This window comes from Giraffa tippelskirchi, chromosome 13 (assembly GCF_054371585.1).
Source record: "Giraffa tippelskirchi isolate mGirTip1 chromosome 13, T2T-mGirTip1v1.2.pri, whole genome shotgun sequence".
Lineage (NCBI taxonomy): Eukaryota > Metazoa > Chordata > Mammalia > Artiodactyla > Giraffidae > Giraffa > Giraffa tippelskirchi.
Window position 1 is genome coordinate 7838449 of NC_137287.1, and position 24206 is coordinate 7862654.

Sequence of the window (24206 nt, forward strand, 5' to 3'; positions counted from 1 at the left end):
TGGAAGTGTGGTGTCCTAGCAGCTGGACTGCCAGGGAAGTCCTTTCTTAGGGGGTCAGCAACCTGCGTTGACTTGAGCTGGGCACTCAGTGACCTGCCATTGCTGACGGCGGCTGTCAGGACAAGCTCAAGGCTCGAGTTGTGCCCCCAGACGTGTGGGGTGTTCTGCCCTCACCAGCTCTGAGGAGGGATTGTCTACAGGAGGAAACACCAGGGCAAAGGCTTTGCTCCACCACCAGTGTGGACGGGCTCTAGCAAGGCAGGGAGGGGGCTGCGTTGGTTCACGGCAGTGGAAGAGGACGGCTTTTCCATTTTTTGAGAAGTTTTAATTCACGTTTTGCGAGCCACGCTGTGTGACTAGGTTCCTGCCATGTTAACTGAATTCACCTAATTTGGCTCATTGTCCCTCGGGGCCGCCCTGAGAGTGCTACTGCAAATAGAGCTGTGGACACAGAAGTGACCTTTGTGCCGAAGGTCCCACAGCTCACATGACCCATGTGCTTCTGCTCCACTGGGAGGTGAAACTGAGCAGCAGCCAGCACCCAGCATGCACTGACCAAGCAAGACCTCGGTACTGTGGGAGTCACTAGGGTAGAGAGACATGTCTTGCCAACAGGGGAATAGAAATACAGGCAAGATGAGAACGGGCTCACCAAGGCTCTTCAGAAAGAAGAGTAGCTCCTGAAAGGTGTTAGTATTGAGTTGGCAACAAAGTTCATTCAGGTTTTTTTCCATAAGATGCTCTGGAAAACCCGGAATGAACAAATCCACCCTTGTTCCTTTGGTGTAACATCCCATTGTGAAGGGGCTTACCAAGTGGTAAAGAACCTACCTGCCAGTGCAGGAGACATAAGAGATACAGGTTTGATGCCTGGATTGGGAAGATCCTCTGGGGGAGGGCATGGCAACCCACTCCTTGCCTGGAGAAGCCCATGGACAGAGGAGCCTGGCGGGCTACAGTCCATTGAGTCACAAAGAGTTGGACACAAGTGAAGCTACTTAGCATACAGGCATGCCGGTTGTCAATGCCTGAAATTTGCTGAGAGGATTTTTCACAGACAAAACTTCTCTTGAGATGAAATGCTGTCTACTGCTGCATTTCTACCCAGTTTTAAGAGTTCTTTAATGCAGGTGTTTCTTAAACTTTTTCATCTCAGGACCCCTTTACATCACTCTTATGTCAAGTATAAGTTTCGAGGCTAGTTTATGTCAGAAACCAGACACTGAAAATATTCATTTGTTTCAAAATAGTAGAATCCTATTACGTGTCACGATATGTAACAATTTCATGAAAAGTAATCGCTTTCCAAAACAAAAAATAGAAAAGTAGCCTTATTTGACAGTTTTGCAGATCTCTTAGAAGTCATCTGGACTCGCATAGCTGGTCCTGGATTCAGCCTCTCGTGATAGATTTCATACGTGAAATATTGGCAGGAGGGGCGACCTTCCATCACAGTGATGAGTAGTTGGGAAAGGATGGCCCCGAAGAGCTGAGGTTAAGAAAGCTCTCCTAATGCAGGAGTTGAGTGATACCTGCATTATCATTGAATGAGGCCGCCTTCCTCAGTGGATTCTAGAACTTAAAAAACTGGTTGTGGGAAGGAATTCAGTAAAGGTGATGGGCAGGAGGGTAATTGTAAAGAAGTGAATGATCTACTTGGCTTCAGGCCTCCAGAGCAGGGCTTTCCATTCCTGCTTGAAATAGAGCTTTGCAGGTGGAGTGGAGGGGACATCAGTTGGGACTTGGTGGCAAGGAGCCTTTTAGTGTAGCAAATAAGTTGCCTGGTGGAGGGAGTGTAGTTTCCCTCTGCTCTATTTATATGCAATGACCTCACGCTTTGGCCTCTGTGCCGGTCAGCGGGACGGATGTGTGTTGACTCACACTCGTTGATCTGAGTGGCCAAGAACGGCAGCTCCCGACTGGGCACAGTTCTCAAAGCAGACTTGGAGAATCGGCCTTCTGAAAACTACTTGGGGTAACACTGATCTTGATTTCTAACAGCTGATGAATCCTAGTGGTCTCCAGCCTAATCGGCAATAAAATGTGGTGTACCAGCTTAGTAATTAGCTGCTGGTTTGAACTTTACAGTTCTGGTATGGGTAGCTCTGGTTGGATCTGAATGGCCACAAACCCTACCTCTGATTAACCAGATACCTGTGGTCAGTGAAGAATTGTGGCGAGAGTGGCTGGGTCACACCGACTGAGTCCTTAGTACAGCCCATAGGATTTTTGGTATTTCTTCTGCATACTTAACCCATACCTGGCTTTATATTTTTAAAGGGCTGTAAAGGGGGAGAAAAAAAGTGCAAAGAGACAGTATGTTGCCCGTGAAACTTAAAAAAAATTACTATCTGGTCAGTTTGGCAACATCAGGTAACACTAAGTCTCTCCTGGCTGTTTCCCAGCCACCCATTTCCCTTCCCACAGGTAATGAACCACTCTCCCTAATCTGGCTCAGTTGGAATCAGTTTGAGATGGAAGGATTTTGGCTGCTTTTGAGCTTTAAGTGACCCGTGGGTCATAACAAGGTTCTGCCTTGTGATTTTCTTTTTTTGGCTGTACTGTGTAACTTTGGGGATCTTAGTTCCCTGACCAGAGGTTGAGCCTGGGACTTTGACAGTAAAAGTGCAGAGTCCCAGCCACTGGCCCACTGGAGAATTCCCTGCTTTGTGGTTTTTAAATGCGAATGTTTTGGAACTGGTAGTTCCAGTAATTGCCTCTTGCATTAGATTTAATCCTATTCAAAGGATAGCTAGGTGGTATCAGGGGACTTTGCCTCCAGCCTTTTATTTTGAAATATTTCAAACACAAAAAGTGAAAAGAACGGTGCAGTGACAACTAGACATCCACTGCTTTGTGACACTTGCTTTATATTTGTCTTGTGGAACCTTGAAAGTAATGACATTTCACTCCCTGTGTGCATATTTCTCCTAAAAAGAACATTCTCTTAGGACGATCCCATTGTCATCACACCTAAGGAAATCACAGTAATTTCCTGATAGCAGCCCATACTCCAATCTCGCCAAAGCGTGCCCAGAATGCCTTTGATAGCATTTTCTCACCACCCTCCTCTGATACGAAATGGATCAATTGGAATTCATTATTAGGTTTCTGTAAAGCCTCTATTCCTTCCACTACTTTTGTAACACTGACTTTTCCAGAGACTAGGCCACTTGGTGGTCTTACAGAAAGTGCCAGATTGTGGGTTTGTCCATTTGTTTCCTCCTATGTCATTTGATTTGTTCCCATCTCTGGGGAACTTTTTTTTTTTTTTTTGGTCTTGCATAAAGATTTTTCTTTGTCCCTCCATCTAGCCTTTTCATTGGTTCAGATGGAATTGAATTTGAATTGAACGATGGCCAGCCCAGGGCTCTTCCTTCAGAATCAGGTGTTCTTAAGCAGCAGTCAGCACCAGGGTCTGTGTGACCCAAGTCCACAAGGACAAAGCGGCCTGCCCGTTAACCCAGGGGAACTGTCTTGTTTTCTGACTAGTCATTTAGGTTAAGGTGTTTTGCCTCCTCACACCCATCTCCTTCCCTTGGATGGAAAAAAAAAACTAGGTGGGTGTCCACGCAGCTCTTGTGTTGACTCAGCAACCATTTACTTGGTTTGTTGAGTCCTGGTGCTCAGCAGCTGTTCTGCCCCGATGCCTGGCCTAGGCAGCGGAATCTTGCAGCCCACCACATTCCCAGAGTTGTCGGAAACCCGCAATCATGTCTGAGAGGCTGCCTTCACACTGGATCTACCTTGGGAGAGTGAATCTAGGCTTGTTTTAACGCATTCTCCACGATGGACAAATTACCCTACTGCTTACTGGCTCTTAGCCTCCTGAAGCCAGAATTGAGATGGGGAGTTTGGATGGTCCCTTCAGTTATTTAAAGCCCGACTGACAGCTCATTTTGGATTCCCTTATGAAAGCATATTGCCTTCCAAAAGTCCTTGCCTTTGAAAATATGGAGGTGTTACGGTTTATAGGTGGTTTTCCCTGCTCAGTTTTAAAAAATAACATTCCTTTTGGGGAATGTTGTGGTCCCTCAGTGATGAGTGCTAGGTTGGAGAGGGTAGTGGGCAGACCAAGTGAAAAATATTCTTTTGACCTAAATCAGGGATTACGTTCATTCAATACACAAAATATATTCAGTAAATAATGGCTGGGTAACACCTATAAAGGGGGGAGCAGTTTGTCGCTGACTACAAGCACTGTGGGTGAATTCCTTTCCATTGTAATTTCCCTAAATGCTGTCCAGATCCTCAGAATCAGACACACACTTCATTACACTGCTGGGCAAAGGCAAAAGGAGCAACCCCCCGCCCCCCGCCAATATCCTGAAAGTTAAGGATCTAAAATGTATTTAGCCCAGTGGTGACAGCGCCGTAACAACCAAGACAAGAAAACAAAACGGCCTTGGTCCATCCCTCAGGGCTAAGCACTCAACAATGCACTAGCGACTCGTCTGGCCGCCCCTGCCTCATTACTTGATTTGCAGGGCCCTGGAGTTAGGAGAGCTCAGCATCCATCCGGGGCCCGACCCCCGCCACCTAGGGGCCGGCTTCTGTGGCTCCGTCCTCTGCTGCCCCCCGCCGGGCGCTGCCCGGCTCTGCAGCCAAACCCGGATGCGGCCAGGTTCGGCTTCCTGCAAGCCTTCGCGCGCTCCGGGCTGGGCCCAGACCCCGAGACGGCAGCAGGGCCCTGGAGCTCGGCCGGCCCCGGCCTAGCTCCAACCCATCGGGGAGCACCATCCTCGGGCTTCTCTCGGGTCACCTATCCGCAAACACCTGGGCCCCGGGGGGCAGGATCTCGCTCCCTGCGTGTGCCCGGGGCCTCAGTTATGCGCGGGCACACAGGCGCGCGTCGACACCGGCGATTCCCCGTGGGTGAACCGCACGACCCCGCGCGCAGGTCAGCCGTGTCTCCGGGGGCGCTGCCCCTGGAGGCCAAGGGGAACCTGGCAACCCGGGATCGCGAAGGTGCCAGGCCAGGCCACACCCACCACCCCGGATGTGTGCAAAGGCGGAGACGGGGCCGCCTTCCAAAGGCGGGCAGCAGCGAGAGCCAATCACAGCCAGCCTGCCCCGCTCGTCCAATGGTCGGCCTGTTGCTAGGGCTCTGCGCCTGGATCAGCCTGGCGGCTGCCCGAGCCCATCGGCTGCGCTCGGCCCGGGCTCTCCTCCCACCACCAGGCCTTCCTAAGCCACACCCACCCCGCCTCCGTTCTCCATCCTCCCCTCTCTCCTCCCCGCGTCTCCGCCCTCCTCGCGGGCCTTTGTCACCCGGAGTAACCTGGCCAGGCCTCTGTAGGGCATTACATCGCCTTATAGGGAGTTAGCGACCTCTGTGGGCCTTGTCCGTTGCCGCGATCGGTCGGCCGAAGGAGCTGGTTTGGAAGGGCGGGGTTCGGGCTCCCGCGGGGCCCGCGACCCAATGCCTGACCCTCCGAGTTCCCTTCTGGAACAACGACGCAGCCTGTCAAGTCCGGGGTGGGTTCGCCATGCTTTCTAACCTACGTGGATATGGTTCTGGAACCAGCCCCTGGAGGTCTCCGTTCTTCCCATATTGCAGAGAAAGCAGGGGTCACTCTCTACCACTTGCTTGCCTGACCCTCCCAGCAGTTGGCGGGACTCAAGGGGTTGGCCACCGGGTTCCATCACCTCACACGCGGGCCCCACGGTCCGGAGGACGCCGAGGCCAGACTCTGCTGCCTCGGACATCAGGGCCCTCCACGGGCAGGCCCCAGCCCAGGTCTCTAGCCTTCCCTGCCGCTTGCAAAACCCCCTCCCACTCAACGCCCTTCTTTCCCCCACACTTCCGGGGTGGCCGCTCTGAGCGGTGACCAGCCAGAGCTCTTCCCTCAAGAAGCGGATGTCAGAAATGTTAGGAAGCTCAGACAACCCCAATCTCCACCCTTCTCATCTCCCAACCTAGAGCTGTGTAATCTGCGGCTGGGAGGGAAGATGGGTTGCCTGGGGCAGAGTCAAATCTGGAGTGAGGAATTGAAGACCAACTTCGGTGTGGCTACTGGCTGTTTAGAAAGGCGAGATTTCTGTCCCCAGCAACATCTGTCATTTTCCAGATGAAGGGATCTCAGTGGTAGAAAGCTTAAGAGTTTAGGATTTGAATTCTCCCATCCGGTTCTAGTTGTGAGGCATAACTTCTCAAGTTCCTTAGTCCTTCAGAAGTCAGTTTCCATATCTGTAAAATGGAAGCCCAGTTCTAATTCCTGGACCACCGGAGAATTCCCTCACAGTCTGTTCTTTTCTTTCTTGGAACTTTATGTTCCTGATTATAAATTAAATCTCCATTATCAATTGCTCCATTGCTTCTCTCTATCCATCCTCACATCATTTAAACTCGTTAAGTGTCTTTAGTCTTGAACGGAAATCTTCTCTAAAGATTACTTTCTAAAGCTCAAGTCCCATTTCCTTCCATTTTGTAACAGAACTGAAAGAACAGTTACTATTTCCTCATATTTCCTTCAACTTTTTTTTTTTCTTTTGGCCGAGATGCAAGCAGGCAGAATCTTAGTTCCCAGACCAGGGATAGAACCTGTGCCCCCTGCAATGGAAGCACGGAGTCTTAAACCCCTGGACCACCAGGGAATTCCTCCCTCAAACTTTGACTTACAAGGATCACCAGTGATTTCACCCTGTAATAAGGGTGATCTCCCTATTAATGCCTTAATAAGGTCAAAGTTATCTTCCCGTAATTCCCATGAGTGTTTCTTACTCGAAAATAGGTAACTAAAGGCTTCCCATGTATTGGCTTCCCCGGTGGCTCAGCTGGTAAAGAATCTGCCTGCAGTGCAGGAAACCTGGATTTGATCCTAGAATCCAGGGAAGATCCCCTCGAGAAGGAAACGGCTATCCACTCCAGTATTCTGGCCTGGAGAATCCCATGGACTGTATAGTCCATGGAGTCGCAAAGAGTGGGACACGACTGAGCGACTTTCATTTCCCATGTATTAATTCATATAATCAACTTCATTTTGCAGAGGAAGAAATGGATTTAGTAACTTGCCCATTGTCCCACAGCTCGTAAGTGTCCTGGTGGGGATTTGAACCCACTGTGACCAGTGGCCACAACCGCAGCTGTAATCCTCTGCTGCCTCTCAGTGGCACAGGGTTGCTATGAGGGTTTAATAAGCTAAGGTGTGACTGGCAGCTAGCAGGTGCCCAGCACACTGCCTTGGGCCGGTGTGATTCGTAACACGACACCCATGCAGCAAAGGAGCAGAAGGTGGAGTAGGCTCCCAGACCCTGCAAAGGCTGACCAAGGAAGTGAGCTAGGTGCTCCAGGAGGGAGGCTTGAGCTGTTTCAGCGACTGAGGCCCAGAGCGGAGAACAGGACCAGAGGTATGGGGGGGTGCGGGGCTAGGGGGTGTCAGTGTTTTCCAAGACTTGGGTTTTCTGCCCCTATTTCTGCTCTGGGCCTGGGCAGAGATTCCCGAAGATTCTTGGTGGGTGGTGTCAGGTATCTGGGGATCTCTGGGAGAGCACCAGGGGGCAGTCACTTACCGTCCTATCTGGGGTTGGGGCGGGGAGAGAAGGGAGGATGGAGAGGCCGAACCCAGGGCGTCCTGCAGGGGGCGCCTCAGAGCCTGCCCTGGCCCTGCTCCACCCTCTTCACAGGTGGGGCCAAGACTTCCCTTCTGGAGTCAGTACAGCCTGACACCCCAGAGGCCTGCTGTCTGCTTGGTGGGAGCCAGTTACTCTTCCAGAACCCTTCTGCCCCTCCCCCAACCCAGAGCCTTGGGGCTGCAGCTGAGGGACTGGCCTTTGAGACCACTTCCCGGGTTCAAGCCTTTCAGGCTGGTCACAACTAGAGAAGGGTTTTGTTTTTGTTCTTGTTTTTTTATTTTGAGATCTTTAACAGGGCCACCAAGGGGTTTGTGCAAGGATAGCTCAGCCTCCAGGGCCCAGAGAGGTGGGGGAGGAGGCTCCAAAAGTGGGGGAGCTTGGTGATGATGTAGGGGTTCAGAGAAGTGGGAGAACTTCCAGAAAGGAGGGAATTCCAGTGTGGGAGAAGGGGCTTGGTGCTGGGAGGGGTGTAGTGAGGGAGTGGAGGATCAGAGAGGGACACGGACCTGGCAAGGAGGATGAGGGCTCAGGGGGGGCTGGGGAAGGGGGCTCAGGGACCACTCTGGTCATCCATTCACCCGATGAAGTTCTCAATTCCCCTGCCCCACTGTCTTCCCAGCCTCAATGCAGCCATCCCTAAAAGACTTTCCAAAGGACTTTCATGAACCCATCTGATGAGGGGGAATGAAAGGGGTTGTCTAGATCTGCCCTGGGGTCAGGGCCAAGACTGAGGCCTTCCTTGTACCAGGTCCTCATTGGTCCTGTTAGAAAGCTATCCTTATACCCTTGGGCCCCCCTGGGAATTTGGCCTTCCTACCATTGTTAGGGAATCCTCAGTAGCTGCCAAGCTTGGCCATTCTCCCTTGATTTCCAGCTCGCAGAGAGCTGGCAACACCGACAATCCAAACAGGAGGGGCCTCAGGAGCCACCCAGATCCCTCAGAATGGAAACTGAGCCCAGCTCAGGGCTGGACCTGCAAAAGGGACAGAGCTGACTCAGACTCAGACCTGGCCTCAGCTCAATGCTTTTTCTTGAACACAAAGCCGCCCCTGCAACCTCTGTCGGTTCTTTAAACCTAGCAGGCTCTGCCCTATTCCTGGCAGGCTCTGCCTGGTTCAGCCCTGAGGTGGGGCTGAGGGTAGATTTCCTTCCACTGAGGTGGCCTCTGGACCAGCAGGGCTGCATCTTCACCCAACTCTTGCCACTTAGGCTGCGCAGGGAGGTGTTCCAGGCTGGTCGATGTGCAAGGCTGGAAGGAAGGGTGGGAGGGGGATATGAAACTGCAGGGACCTCTCCTAGGGCAGGTCAGTTTTCCCCAGGGTCCCCAGACATGACCTTTTCTCTCTGGGTTGGGAGCCTGTCTGGGCACTTGACTTTCCCTTGCCCTCAGACTGCCCTTCAGAAAAGATGGAGGTGGCCGACAACTGGCCAATGAGGCTCTTCCGCCCTCCACGCTCCTACCCCAGGCCATCCAGAGATTCTGTTATTAATCTGGAATTAGACAAACCTGGGATTCCTGGGATTTTTCATGCTTCCAGCTCTCCCAGCAGAGCTGTCTCATAAGTTGTTGTTCGGTCGCTCAGTCATGTTCGATTCTTTGTGACCCCATGGACTATAGCACGCCAGGTTTCCCTGTCCTTCACCATCTCCTGGAGCTTGCTCAAACTCATGTCCATCAAGTTGGTGATGCCATCCAACCATCTCATCCTCTGTGGTCCTCTTCTCCTCCTGCCTTCAGTCTTTCCCAGTTCAGAGTTTTTTTTTCCAATGAGTCAGCTCTTTCAGTGAGTCAGACTTTTTCGTGCTCCCAGCTCTCCCAGCAGAGGTGTCTCATGAGAATATGGTTCATCCTCGGGAGGCAGAGTTCGATGCATACGATGAAGTCAGAGTCACCTGGGCAGGTGGAGGAGGGAGGGGAGAGTCAAAACTGCCCAGAGACTAAGAGGATCTTGCCATGGATGGCGTCATTCTCACCTGCGGGCTCTTGGTCTTCAGGGCTGGAACCCAGGGACATGGTAGATGGACAGATGGCACACATTTTGGGGTGGGGAGTGCACATTCCCAGGGGCCGCTTCTCTAGGATAGCAGGCATGAAGGCAGGGCTTAGCCCCTATGTCGTCAGGGTCTGAGTTGCAGGGCCCAGTGCCAGAGTCTGACTAAGGCCCGCCCAGGCTCGCCCAGCTGCCCACAGCCATCCCCATCCTCCATCCCTGCTTTGATCCTAAGAGGTAACTCAGTGGCTGCTGTGCGAGTCCGGACCTGGGGCCAAGCCCTGGCTGCAGGGCTGTCCCAACCCCCAGGTTCCCCTGTGAGCATGTAGGGGTGGGGTGCAGTGTAGAGGGGCAGGGGGTCCAGGGTTAGGCCAGCAGATAGTGATTTCGGGCACACGCAGCAGTAAACAGCAACCTGAAGCGAGCACTGAGTCTCCCAGACCTGGACTCCTAACCCCTGGACCACAGGAGCCAGCAGTTAGGGCTAGAGTCCCTAGTCCTTGCCTGACTAATCAAGTATGAATTCAGGCGAGGAGGCAGAAGGTAAAGAGTAAAGTAAAAACTTTATTGAAAAGAAAAGGACATCCAGAAAGATGCTCGGGCAAGTTCAGAGAGAGAGTTGAGACTTTGGAAAGTTTAAATCCTTTATAAGGGGGCAGTTTTCCAGATCTCTGTCTTCCCTCAGGCAGTCATCTTGCTTTGTCCTCCCCCCTACCTCCCCACGGTTAATTTGTCTCAGGACCCTCCCCTGGGGTGTGCATGCACCCGTCAGCCAAGATGGATCTTGAAGTGAAGGCTTCTGGGAGGAGCAAGACTCATTATGGCCTGGAATTATCCTCAGACTTTTGACTCCAAGGAGCCTTTCTGCACATGTGTAGTGTCTCCCTTATCCTAAAAAGGGGGAAGAGGAGAACCCTTAATCTTTCACTCAGACAGGGTTTGGCCTCTCTTTGTCCTTGCCATGATTATTGCCTTTAGATGTTAACAAGAGACAAAGACTGGCTATTTACCCGGTTTTTTACCCTGGCTATTTACCTGTTGTTACTTCCATTTCCGAGAGCAATCAGCTGTAAATTCCTGAATTGGAGCCCACTTATCTCTTGTCCCAGAAAATGCAAACAGAAGGGTGGCTGGTTGTAAATGTCCAACCCAGAGCCCATCTATCTCCTCAATAGGACCTCTCCAGCCTGAACTCCGCCCACCCTGGGCTCTCTGTCAACTTCCTGGCCAAGCCTGGGCAAGGACCCCAGACCTACCCCGCCCTCCTCTCCATTCTTCGCTTGGTTGCCCCTCTCCCATCACAAAGGTGGTCTGGCTGTGCCCTTTGGACTCAGCCCCGCGGTCCTCTGCAGCCATTCTCTGGGCAGTTTTTACTCCCCACCCCCCTTCTCCTGGAGCAGTCTGTGCCTGGCAACCCCCCGGGGCTGATTCAGTAGCAGGGAAGATGAGAGCAGCTGGAAACAATTCACTCCTCCAGCAGCCAAGGTCTGGGGGCTGCCTGACTTTGTGGAGACAGGGAGGTCAGCAAGCCCCAGACAGGAGCTCAGGACTTCAGAGCTCCCCTCCTTTTCCTGCCCCCAGCACCTCCACATCCGGTCTGTCACCCCACCCTGCAGAGGCCTGATGCTGCCACCCCCTGGCCTGTGGCCCCCTTCCCCCCTCCCCTGGCAGGACCCGTGCCCACTGCATCTCAGCCACACACTGCCCCCTGCCGACCATTCTCTGATATCTGGAACCCTGTTTCTAAAGCAAGGATGCTTAAACCCTTTGATCAGCCTGCACTTAGAGTGGCCTTCAATGCCCTCCAAGACGGTCCCACCCCCCATCTCCCTCCCTTGCCCTGTCTGCTGGCAGCCCCTCCTCCAGGCTGACCTCACCAGCCTTCCAACCCTCACCCATGCAATTCCCACCTTACCTGTCACACAAGATAGTCTTCTGGAAATCCCTCTTTCCCACTCCACCGAGACCCCCCACGCATCCCCCCTCCACCAGGCTGTCCAGGCTCCTGTCTATGCTGTGTGTCACGAGGCAGCTGTGTCCTCCACTTGCCCCCTTGGGCTCAAGCAGGGACTTGGATCGACAGGCTGGGTGCTGGGCCCAGAGAAGGTGCCAACAGGGAGGGCAGATTTCACAACTGGGAGGGAGAGAGGAAAGAAGAGACCCAGGGATCATTGACCTGGAGCTGAGAGTGGCTTGCGCACCCCTTGAGTCCCTAGGGGAGCTGGGGAGGGGTGAGCGGCGGCCTCAGGGGTTTGAGGTCCGCCAGGGAGCCTTTGTCGTTGGCCTGGAGCAGGGGCATTGCCCTCCAGATGCTCTTCAGCTAAGCAGAGGGGCCCGGATCCTAGCGTTGACTGAACCAAGGCCAGTGTCTGAGTCTGCAGCCCTGAAGGACATGGGAGGCCTTTAGAGAGCGAGCCACTGGAAATCAGAGAAAGGCCTAGAGAGATGGGAACAGCAGTAGGGCAGAGTCTCACCAGGTCTCTCAACACCCCAGAGCCAGTCTCTCCCAGTGGGGAACCCAGACCTGAACCAGTCTGCCCAGAGGCACTGCCGGGCCTACATCTTCTTCTTCTTTTTAAAACATATGTATTTATTTATTTAGCTATGCCAAGTCTTGGTTGTGGCACATGGGATATTTAGTTGCAGCATGAGGGATCTAGTTCCTCTAACAGGGATCGAACCCAGGCCCCCTGCATTGGAAGCACAGAGCCTTAGCCACTGGACTTCTGCAGAAGCCAGTAATCGAGAAACTGAGCACCACACTTGGAGAGTGGGAGAACTCGGGTTTATTACGCCGGCGGGCCCAGAGGAGTTAACACTCCAAGCTCTGAGCCGCGAACAAAGGGGTTACAGAGTTTTATAGACAGGCTGTAGTGGGCAACACTAGCTGCTAATAGGCTGGTTTATACTAAGGGAGGGGATGCCTGACCTTTACACGGACAGGCAGGATGAATCAAGTTTGCAGGGGCTGAGCAATTGCAAACAGCAGGACAAGGGTGAGTGAGATAAGCTGCAGCTCTTAGTATTGTTAAGTCCCCACTTTCTGAGACTACGTGACCTACGTGATCCAGACTTTGCAAGGAGCCACCTGAGTTACAGAGGCAGAAGGAGCAGGAGGTGATGTAAAATTTTAACTTTTCCTCTTCATTCCCCCCTCTTGATGCTTCTATCACTCGTTGTAGAAAGCATCCTCTCATGTTTTGGTAGGACATTCAGAGCTCACCATCATTTAGGGGGCTATATTGAGCTATTAGCATTTGCAACTTTATGGATTCAATCCAAGAGGTTATGAACTGGGTAACTGCATTGAGAATGCAAGGGCCAGACAAGAGCGCTGCAAAAAGCATGACGAGAGGACCTGTTCAAGGGAAAAGCCATTATGCCCAGCTCCAGATATTGCTCCAGTTACTCCAGGAATTAGCTAGTTTTTCTCTCCTTTTTATGATTTGTTCCCTTAGCTATTGGGCCATGTCCCTGACTATTTCTGATTGGTTTACATAAAAGCTGCTGCTACTGCTAAGTCGCTTCAGTCGTGTCCGACTCTGTGCGACCCCATAGACGGCAGTCCACCAGGCTCCGCCGTCCCTGGGATTCTCCAGGCAAGAACACTGGAGTGGGTTGCCATTTCCTTCTCCAATGCAGGAAAGTGAAAAGTGAAAGTGAAGTCGCTCAGTCGTGTCTGACTCTTCGAGACCCCGTGGACTGCAGCCTGCCAGGCTCCTCCATCCACGGGATTTTCCAGGCAAGAGTACTGGAGTGGGGTGCCATTGCCTTCTCCGTTACATAAAAGCAGTATTCTTTATTCAAGAAGAGGCAGAGTCCTCTCTTTTCAGCTGTCAGTAGGTCTAGTATTCTATTCTGTAAAACCACCTTAGCCAGGGAGTCTAGTTGGTCCTGTAACAAAAAGCACAGCAGTAATACCGATTAGGGATAGAGGCCAGGGTTGACAATGAAAATCCATCGATATTTTGATAGCCGGATCCTCAAGCTTCCACCGTGCATTGACCAGCCAGCTGCCAGTGTGTGGCTGGAGCAAGGCTGAAGAATCCTCAAGCTTCTGCCGAGTGTTGACTAGTCAGCTTCCAGAGTGACTAGAGCAGGGCTTGGCGTCCTTCGTGGTTGAGGGCCATTGTCTTTGGAACCGGACCTTAAGGTTTTTGGGGTCCTGAACTGCTTTCCGAGTGTCCTCATCACAGAGAGCACCTGCCTTCTTGACTCAGGTGCGGTGGATCCAAGGGATGACACCTAACTCGAACAGCAGTAGGGGTTGCCAGGATGACCATGTGAGGGCCTGTCCAAACTGGCAGAAGTGTTGTTGTTGTTTTTCCTAATCTTTAACCCAGACCTCATCTCCTGAACCCAACTGCCCAAAAGAATGGGTGTCCTTTCTAAGGTTTCTTGGGCAATATGGCGGAAGACTTTTCCAGGGCCTGGAGGTGTTGGGACATCTCCAGGTCAGCTAGTTGTTGGTGGTCTCCCGTATAAGATCTCAAAGGCAGAATAGCCTGAGGACCTCAGGGTGCATTTACAGAAGAAGATGAATGTCCACAGAATGATAAGGCAGCTTGTTCTAGCATTGCCTGGGTGTTGGCCAGGGGATATTCTTGTCATACTACTACTTGGAGAAACTTAACAAGAAAGTTAAAAATATATGGCCCAAAGATTAATAGAAGTAGGAAAGCTGCTGGGGGGCTAGCCAGGAGAACCAGGTCCAGACATTGGTTTCTGACATTAGTGTTTCTCTAGGTATGAGAAGATGCAAGAATTTGGACTCAAAAATCTTAACCTGAAAACATCTGACAATCTGAAGGCCTGTTTTTCCGGGGTTTTCCCAGAGCACAGAGTATCTTATTTTTTGTCTCCACCTTGAACTCCTTTCAAGAGGGTGTTGAAGGTCAGCATCTTATAGTGGTCACGATTTAATCTTTGTAGAGGCAGCTGGCAAGGGCCAACTTCCAGTCAGCAGGGCCCCTTCATAGCCACATATTTGACCGTGTTTTGGGGGCATTTCACGGTCATTGTGTCCTGCGGTGCTGGGAAGGCTCATTCCCAGGTCTAACAAAGATCCTATTGACAGGCCACTCAATGTGTTGTCAGTAGATCAGGCCTTGTAAGTAGCAAAAGTCTCTGGACCATACCTATGTTACTAGCCTCTTGGTCCAGGAAAATATTTCCTCTTGTTGCTTTTTCCCATATCTAGAGTTACATTATTACAATTATTGATCTCATATGGAACTGCATATCAGCATTTTATGGCAGGCTCAGTCACACATTTGGTAACATAAGAAATAATCTTCTGCAGCAAGCTACATGGAAAATAATATAGCTAGTGCTCACTTTGGCAGCACATATACTAAAATTGGAATGATACAGAGAAGATTAGCATGGCCCCTGCACAAGGATGACACACAAATTCGTGAAGCGTTCCATATTTTTGAATATTATTCAGCCATTAAAAAGAATACATTTGAATCAGTTCTAATGAGGTGGATGAAACTGGAGCCTATTATACAGGAGTGAAGTAAGCCAGAAAGAAAAACACCAATACAGTATACTAACACATATATATGGAATTTAGTAAATTGGTAAAGATAACCCTGTATGCGAGACAACAAAAGAGACACAGATATATAGAACAGTATTATGGACTCTATGGGAGAGGGTAAGGGCGGGATGATATGGGAGAATGGCATTGAAGCTTGTAAATTATCATATGTGAAACAAATCGCCAGTCCAGGTTCGATGCATGATACAGGGTGCTCGGGGCTGGTGCACCGGGATGACCCGGAGGGATGGGATGGGGAGGGAGGTGGGAGGGGGGTTCTGGAAGGGGAACACATGTACACCCATGGTGGATTCATGTCAATGTATGGCAAAACCATTACAATATTGTAAAGTAAAAAAAATAGATAAATAAACTAATTAAAAAAAGAAAAGAAAAGAAAAAAGAAAATAATATAGCTAGCAGTTATTAGTAAGGTCACAAGCAAGAATTTAAGTCAAGAACTTTCATTGGGTATAGCCCGGTATACCCCAGGTCATCTGACTCAGTTAAATGATTATAGCCAAGTGTTAATCTCCTGGTTGTACATCATGGAGCATCTGACCTTTATCCAAAGACTGGTTACTGACTTAAGCTTTAGAAACAATCTTATAGTGTCCTTTTTAATAACTGAATCAAAACTTTTAACAATATAACATAACAAGGAACTATCTCAGAAGTGAGTCTTAGTAAGCACAGACCTTAATTAACAAAACTAGGATTTAAAATTCAGTGAAAAATAATTTTTTCTTTTTTTGGAGAACTCATTCTGAAGGCAGTAACTCTATAGCTAGGGAAGGCTTAATCCCATCAAATAAAAATGAGGTCTGTCAGGGAGCCGGGAAAAGCTAAGGGGCCATCTTGGATTTCCCGTAGCCCTGGCTCTTTGGTTTTTAGCTGTTGTTTGTCCATTTTTAATTTCCTGATCTAGGAGCAGATTATTGCCATGTTTTAAGGACATCAAGATAGCAAAAGTCTAACCGTGAGGGGTTATTTTTTTGTAGAAGCAGAATGAACTTTGTCTACATGTACCATAATTTTAAATAATGCTTATTTACTTTAGCAAAGTAACAAAAAGATTTTAAAAACAAATATAAATCACTTAAAGGCAAAGAAATTCATAATCTGTTATCAAAAGCTGCATTCTAAGAAAACTTTTTCTCTAAACAGAGAGAAGACCAAATTCTAGTCTGGTACCAGCTTACTGTTAATAACAAAATTTGTTTATCTGCTTAATCTTAGAAAGTCTTCTCCATAAATCTTGAAGAACTAGCAGTATTTTTCTAAAAGCATGAGAATAAAACCATAGAAAGCATGTTTAGAATCTGATTCTATTGCAGTTGACAAAGAAACCTTGTCATAACACTTTAATATGATAACTAGAATTATAATTGACCATATTTTATCAGGGCATATTAGACTATACGAATTTCACATAATTTTAGGATATCTATATTAGTAATATCAACCATACAGTATAACCTGAAAAGATTTTTCACCCCTTTAACAGTACTTCCCATGTAATTTAACATGTCCAATGAACCAAGGTAGCTTAATAGCTCTTTGGGATGTCTCAGGGGCCCTCTGAAGCATCCCAAAGATGGCTAGAAGTCAAGTTATTTAGGAAGTTTTGTCAATAAATGTCAAAAGGGTTTATAACACTCAGTCAGGTAGGATCATATAAGTTACTGTGAAATAATAGTTATTTACTTAGCCAAAGTTAACGAAAGATTTCAAAGGTAAATACAGAACACATCAATTAAGAGGTAAAGAAACTTAAATCTATTATTAAAAGCAGTTCAACATCTGAAGAAAGTATGTCCTCTTAACAGAGAGAAAGGCCAAATTCAAGTTTTGCACCAGCTTACTTTAAACTCATTCAGGTAAACTTAATTAAATTTATTTTAAACTTAGTCCTAACTATGCACAAAACTTTTTTTAGGGTCCACTTTCCACAAACCTTTTAATCACTTTCTGTAACAGCCATCTGTAAGTCAGACCTACTTTCCTTTTCCTTTATAAAAGGTAATTTTATTTCTTATACCTTCTTTATTAGAAGCATACATCCTATATCCTTATCCTTATTAGATTAGCAAACATTAATACTAGATATTTAATATTGAATATTTCCCAGTTCACGTGAATCTGAAATTTATTTAGGTTAATTTTTCTTGTATTTAGAATTGTTTGATTTGTAAGTGCTTACTTTTCTTTAGGCCAATTAAATTAGAACTCATTTACAACTTCAACAATATTATCAGAAAAAAACAAAAGACATACACTGAGACATACATAAATCCAGACAGACAGACAGACAGAGATCTTATAGTTTTCTGTTTGAGATTTAAAATATCTCTTTGACTCCTTTTTTTTCTTTGCTTGAAGTTCTAATTTGCCCAAGGCCGAGGTCTCAGGCAAAGTGGGCTGTGTATTTCAAGGACCTGGAAAGGGTTAACTTCAAGCTTTTTCCTAGGCAGGCCTTTTAACAAGCTCATTATTTTTAATTGCATATGCAAAAAGAATTGGCTTTGCAGTTTCCGAAAAGAAAAATTTCTCTCGCTCTGTTCAATCAGCAATCACGCCCTCACCATCATTCAGGGGCCATCACAATGCCTCCCTTCTCCCGAGTCCGGTCGGAGTTCAGCCATCCAGAGAGTCGGTCAGAACACTGGTCCGAAAGAGAACCCGGAATACCGTCAAGTAGCGCGCCTCCTTGTTTGTCTCGGGGTTCCTTCTCTCCAGCCCGACTGAGCCACCAGTCCAGAGGCACAAGGGGCTGGCGGGCTTGGAATCTCGCTGGGCCTCCAGAAATGTTGCAGAAGCCAGTAATCGAGAAACCAAGCACCACACTCGGAGAGTGGGAGAACTCAGGTTTATTACGCCGGCGCGCCCAGAGGAGTTAACACTCCAAGCTCTGAGCCCCGAACAAAGGGGTTACAGAGTTTTATAGACAGGCTGTAGTGGGCAACACTAGCTGCTAATAGGCTGGTTTAAACTAAGGGAGGGGGATGCCTGACCTTTACACGGACAGGCAGGATGAAGCAGGTTTGCAGGGGCTAAGCAATTGCAAACAGCAGGACAAGGGTGAGATAAGCTGCAGCCAAAGTCCCCACTTTCTGAGACTACGTGACCTACGTGATCCAGACTTTCCAAGGAGCCACTTGAGTTACAGAGGCAGAAGGAGCAGGAGGTGATGTGAAATTTTAACTTTTCCTCTTCAGGACCACCAACGTGAGTGCGAGCGTGAAGTCACTTCAGTCGTGTCCGACACTTTGTGACCCCAGGGACTGTAGCCCGCCAGGCTCCTCTGCCCATGGGATTCTCCAGGCAAGAATACTGGAGTGGGTTGCCATTTCCTTCTCCAGGGGAATCTTCCCAACCCAGGGATGGATCCGAGTCTCCTGCTTTGGCAGGCGGGTTCTTTACCACTAGCGCCACCGGGGAAGCCGACCGGAACACCAGGGAAGTCCCAGATCCCACATCTTCTGAGCTGAGCTCAGGGCATACATAGGACCAGCCCAGCCTCAGACTCCCGAACTCCCTCTGCCCTGCCCCCCACGGTACGGCCCAGGCAGCCTACCGAGCTTCCCATCCCTGCTTCCTCATCACTTATTTTGGGTTTCCAACAGAGACTGCAGCCCCAATTCTTCACCTCCTATGGACCTCATACCCCAGCTGTGTCCTAGAGGACGGTCTGAGCCCCTAGATCTATATTGCAGTTGGAGCACTGACAGTACCCAGGCGCTGACTCCTGCCTGCCCCTGGCCATGACCCTGGACTCTGGGTCTTCCTGAGACCCGACAGCTCTCTCCATTTTGCAGCCTGGCTTCCTTGAGTGGCCCTGGCCTTCAGGCTCCTCTCCAGCCCTGTCCGTCTCCTCCTGAGGCCCCACAGAGCCTCCCTGGGCAGCACTTCAAGCTGTGGAGGCCCGCTCCCCACCCCCACCCCTGCCCCGGCCTGTGTCTTGAGCTTGTCTGCTCTCCGGTGCCTGTGGTCACTCAGATGGCCCTCTAGGATTACCAGGTGCACCCAGGCAGGTCTCTTCACTTCTTTTCTTTTTTTAATAATTTTATTTGTTTATTATTTGGCTGCACTGGGTCTTAGTTGTGGCACATGGGATCTAGTTCCCTGACCAGGGATTGAACCCTGGCGCCCTTCATTGGGAGCTTGGAGTTTAAGCCACTGGACCACCAGGGAAGTCCCAGGTCTCTTCACTTCTTTGAGGCTTTGCTGCCCAGTTGCCAAGCAGGAGTAATGGCACTTCTTCTCAGAGCTGGCATGAGGACTACCTTGTCAAAGGCTTGGCACCAGCTCTGCCACACATCAAGGGCACCGGTGGAGGAGCTGGCAGCCTCGCAATCACTCTTTCTGACCAGACAGGAGGACCCAGACACACCCGTGGAAGTCAGGGCCATCCTGTTGCCAGCCGCAAGGGTGCCAGCCAGCAGAGTGAGGGTGAGACTCAGACAGGCTGACTCTGGGTTGTGGCCCGGCAATGTGGAGGCGTCCAGGAGACACCTGAGACGTGGTGGTGTGCATGTCAGGGAGGCGGGTGGCAGATTTGAGATCAGAGCTCAGGGAACGAGAGGTGAGAGGGTGGGTAGACTGGGCAGCGCCCTGGCCGACAGGTCCAGACCCGCGCTGCCAGCTGGGCCAGCACCACCCTTATTCCAGGTGTTCATTTCTCTGTGGGCCTCCCTCCAGGTTCAGTGGGGCCCTGGAGGGCCAGGACCTGCCTTGGCTCTACGCCTGCTCCAGATCATGGTGTCCAAACATGTAGCCTGCACCAGGGAGTAGACTGGGAAGCTGGGCAGCGTTGGGGGAGATGGTTGTGGGTGGGTGCCCAAGGCCCTGCTCTGCGGGTACTGCTCCTCTCAGGGACCCTGGCAAAGCCCGGCTGAGCAATCAGAACAGGGTCTGTCTTGGCCACAGCCCCAGGGTCTAGGGCCTTGTTGGTGGAGAAGACTGTAAGGTCTCTTAAGACCTTCGGCAGTTCAGACTGGGCTCCAAAGCCTCCATCTTCTTCCTCCCTCCCGAGGTCTTCCCAGACCCTCCTTCAGCAGGGAGAGGGTGGGTGAGTAGGAGAGGGTGCTGGGGAGGGCACAGACAAAGGAGAGGGCAGAGGCAGGTGTGGCTGTTCCTAGCGGGGACAGGCAAGGCAGGCTCTCCTGCAGCCACTGCTTCCCCATCGGGTCTTTGCCTCTCTCTTCTACCAAAACCTAAGCCACACCTGCTCATCGCTTTCTGCGGGGCACTCTGGGACCTGAGGACCCAGGTCCCATGCTGCGTGCACCAGCTGGGCTGGGGGAATAGCCCCTCAGAAAGCCGCCTGGGGTGGCCACACCTCCCCTCCCAGCGACCTGGTCCAGCCCCTCTATGATGAAGTCTGGAACTCTTTGACTCCCAGGAAGCCCCCTCCCCCAGCCCTGCCCTGCGCCCCTCAACTGCCCCCTCACCCGAGTGCCTAAGCCTGGGTCAAGTGCCTGTCATAGTTTCCCCTGCTCCCCCGCGGGCCCTGGGCGTTTTAACTGGGGTGAACAATCACGGCTTCTCTCTTAATGAACAAGGGGCACAGGAGGGCAGGGCTGTGCCCGGTGACGGACCACACTGCACCCACAGGACCCAGCCTGGGGTCTGGTGCCCAGCAGGCTCTCAGCAAACGTCAAACCAGCACCAACCCCTCTTCCTTCACAAACACACCAGGGTCTGAGGCAGTGGCGGGCAGTGGCTTCGAACTTTATTTGAGAAACACAGAAGGTAAACGTATCAAAAGAACACAGAGGTTTGGCGGGTGAGGATGGTCAGTGATGGCTACTTGTGGGGTGGGCCGCTGGGCTAAGGGCCTTTACTTGTTTGCCGGCTGTTCCGACTTCTCGGCTTCGGGGCCGCCAAGCTGGGCACGCGCCTGAAAGGTGACGGGAATGGTGATCTCCGCCGACTGGGTGGCTGCCTTGGGCAACGGGGCCTCCACGGTGAGTGTGCCCTCAGGGGACAGAGAGGAGGAGACCAGGGTGGGGTCCACACCGGGAGGCAGCCTGGACGGGCAGAGAGTGGACAAGAGTTACACACCAGGGCGCCCCTCTCCCCGCCCCCCCCCCGCGCCCCCCAGATCCGGAGCCAGGACTCACGTGTATTTGCGAGTGAAGCAACGGGAAATGTAGCCGTGCTCGTCCTGCCGTTCCTCGTGCTTGCCTGGGAGGAGGGGGAGGGGAAGTAGGTCAGAGGAGGCGGGGAGGGGCGGCCTCGCCGGCTGGCCAGCAGCCAAACGCGCCCCACCTGGAGGCCAGGACTCCGGGCTGGCAAGACTGACGGAGGGATCTGGGTGCCCGAGGCCGTCCCGGGAACTCAGAAGCTTTTGGAAAGTTCGGGTTCAGGGGCTTGGCGAGTGGGGGGTGGTGTGGAAGCGCAGCTCGGGGCAGGCGCACACGCCCCCTCCGCGGACCCGGGCTGGGAGCAGGGACCGTGAGGTGGGGGGCAGGGCGGGGAGGGCGACGCCCTCTTCATGCGGACTGCAGGCCCGGGTGGGTGGGGAGCGGGGGAGGGGGGCAACCTGGTCCCTTGGGGGCGGGCCTGGGGTTGAAGAGGGGTCTCCGCTGGACAGGGGCGTTGCTTTCCTTAGTGGAGACTTTTTAGGGCTAAAAGATCCCTTAGGAACTCCCAGCGACCCTCAACCCCAGAGAAGCGGACACAGACCTAGGGTAGGGCGAGGAGGCCGGGCCCAGCTCCGGGAGCTCCCCCACCGCCCCCCACCGCCAGTCCTCGGCTAAGTTTGCACTTTCCGCGGCCCCCGCCCCCCGTCCACATTTCAACCCAGGGCTCTTCCCCGGGACCCGCGAGAGGCGAGGGGCTGGCGTCCCCAAGTCCCCGGGGCGGGGGGGATGGTGCTCACCAGTGATCTCCACCACGCCGTCCTTTGTCTTGACCGTCAGCTCCTCGGGGGCGAAGTGGTTGACGTCCAGGGACACGCGCCAGCGGTCGGCGGTCTGCTGGATCTCGGAGACCCCGCTGCTGAGCTGCCGACTGAGCGCGCGGTTGTAGGCGGGACCCTCGATCGCGGCGGCGGGCAGCGCGCGCACGTAGCCCGGCCATCCGCTGTGGCTCAGCCACTGCGACCACTCCTCGGGCAGCCGGGGCAACCCGAAGGCCTGGTCGAAGAGGCGGCTGTGGGCCGGATACCAGTCGCGGAAAGGGTCCCAGCTGGGGCCCCGCAGGAGCGAGAAGGGCACTCGGCGTTCGGCCATGCTGGCTGGTCTGAGTGCGTCCGGAGGAGGCTCGGAGAAGTGGGAGAAGTGGCGGGCGCCGGACCCCGCAGCGCTTTTATGGGCCTCCAGCCGGGTATTTTTAGCAGGCGGTGTTTCAGGTCTCTATTAATGGCAATGACTGGCCAGGGGGCAGCCCCTCCCCCTGCATTCCCCCCACTGCATACCGGGGCGCGGGGCGGGGCGAGGAAGGCCCTGCCCACATCTGGAACCTTCTCTTGTTCGAGAAAACAAATGACTAGAGTCCCGATGTCGGTGCACTGCCCACTGCCGGACGCTCGGAGGCCTGGGTGCTAAAGTGCTGGCCGCGATCTGTGGACAGTCGGGGAGGACAAAGCCGAGAGAGAGAGAGAGAGAGAGAGAGAGAGAGAGAGAGAGAGAGAGAGAGAGAGATTGGGCTGTTGGTCCCAGGCCGCACAACTAGGAACTGGTGGAGCGAGGCAGGGTTTGGACGGCAGCGTGTCTGTGAAATAATGTCTTAAGCAGCGTGGTTAGGGCGGTCTCGGGAGGCAGACCGCCTGAGTTCACATACAGGTTCTGCCACTCACTGGATGAACTAGTGCAAGTTGAGAGTCTTTTGCCTCAGTTTCCCCATCGGGAAAATGGGGATGATGATGGTGGTGATGATAATGCTTTCATCACTGGGTTGGTTTAAAGATTCAGCCACTTAATGCAAGTAAACATTTTAGCCCAGGGTACATGATAATGAATATATTGTTATTATTAGCCCCCTGAAGTTGAAGGGGGGGACAAGAAGGAGCGCATATATGTGTCGCTGTTGCAGAGGCAATGGCATGTGCAGGTTTGACCGTTTGCCCCCTGACCCCCAGTGGAGTAGACTCAGATCAAGAGGGCCAGTGCTGAGAAGGGGTCAGGAGGAAGGTTATGGTCAAGTCTCCCCATTATATCTAGTTTTCTGGAGGAGCCCTCGACTGGGGAACTTGAGATGCAGCAACCTTGAAACTAGTCTGGGCTTTGCTGTTTGTGTGATTTGGGCCAATGCTCCTTTCCCTGTTTGCAGATTATTATCTCAGAGCCTGTTCTGTTGAATATTCCCACAGACAGGGAGAGGGGGCAGTTCCTTCAAACTGGCTTGGAGCCTGAGGCCCGCCCCTCCTCCTATCTGACCGCCTGTGAGATCCACGCCCCCACTACCCGCTCTGGGAAAGGATGCTGCCTCTAGCTTGCTGCCATAATCCTAACAATCTCTCTCTCTCTCCTGCCTTCCTTCTCCTGACATACGTCCTGTATCACTCCTTTTTCAATGAGGAAACAGGTTTGGAGATGAGGTGACTGGCCCACGGTCTCCTGTAAGACACTAGCGGAGTGAGGCTCTTGTCTCTAGTGCTCAGGGCTCTTCCCTTGGTCGGACTCCCACCTTGGACTCCTCTTGTTTTCTCTCCTCCCGAGATCCATTCTGCTTGCTGCCCCCCACCCCCGCCCCCCGCCAAGGGTCTCAGCTTCAGGAAGCCCCAGGCCTTGGCTCCCTGGCACTCCCAGCCCCACCCAACCCCAACTCTTAAAGTCAGGGTGAGGTCAGGAGGGAGCCAGGGAGGGCCCTCATCCACTCCCTGCCTGCCCACCTCGGCCCAGACTGGAGCCCAGGTGCCCCACCCTCGAGGGAGCTGTCTCCTATAATCACAGTTGCTTTCAAGTTCGGCCCAGCCGCTCTGCCTGCCTGGCCGCCAGTACCTTGCAGACAGAGGCTCCTTTCAGAGCTTCCTTCGATTTGCCTGAAACCAGGGTGGGGAGGTTCCACCCCTGTTGCCCCAGCCAGGGGAAGTGGTGCAACCCAGAGCGCCTCCCCCAGCACTCGGCCCATGGCGGTGGGGGGCGGGG

General features: G+C 52.0%; 1 protein-coding gene and 1 non-coding gene across 2 annotated transcripts; one reads left to right on the top strand and one right to left on the bottom strand.

Annotated features, from left to right (window-relative positions):
• The first annotated feature begins 14895 nt into the window (after window positions 1–14895).
• Window positions 14896–15002, top strand: LOC145533642 (U6 spliceosomal RNA). Its single transcript, XR_014074223.1, has one exon. It is a non-coding gene; the product is annotated as a U6 spliceosomal RNA (small nuclear RNA).
• A 5826-nt stretch (window positions 15003–20828) lies between these two features.
• Window positions 20829–22490, bottom strand: HSPB1 (heat shock protein family B (small) member 1). The gene is made up of 3 exons (XM_081557829.1): window positions 21998–22490; window positions 21237–21300; window positions 20829–21143 (listed from the first exon to the last, which is right to left on the bottom strand). The coding sequence occupies exons 1-3, from the start codon at window positions 22347–22349 to the stop codon at window positions 20954–20956; spliced, it is 606 nt and encodes a 201-aa protein (XP_081413955.1). The 5' UTR covers window positions 22350–22490; the 3' UTR covers window positions 20829–20953.
• Between the last annotated feature and the right edge of the window lie 1716 nt (window positions 22491–24206).

Coding starts and splice junctions, on each gene's coding strand:
- HSPB1 (XM_081557829.1), bottom strand. CDS start 22,349: ATGGCCGAACGCCGAGTGCCCTTCTCGCTCCTGCGGGGCCCCAGCTGG. Junction 21,301..21,997: donor CGGCGTGGTGGAGATCACTG/GTGAGCACCATC, acceptor CCCTCCTCCCAG/GCAAGCACGAGGAACGGCAG. Junction 21,144..21,236: donor TGCTTCACTCGCAAATACAC/GTGAGTCCTGGC, acceptor CTGCCCGTCCAG/GCTGCCTCCCGGTGTGGACC.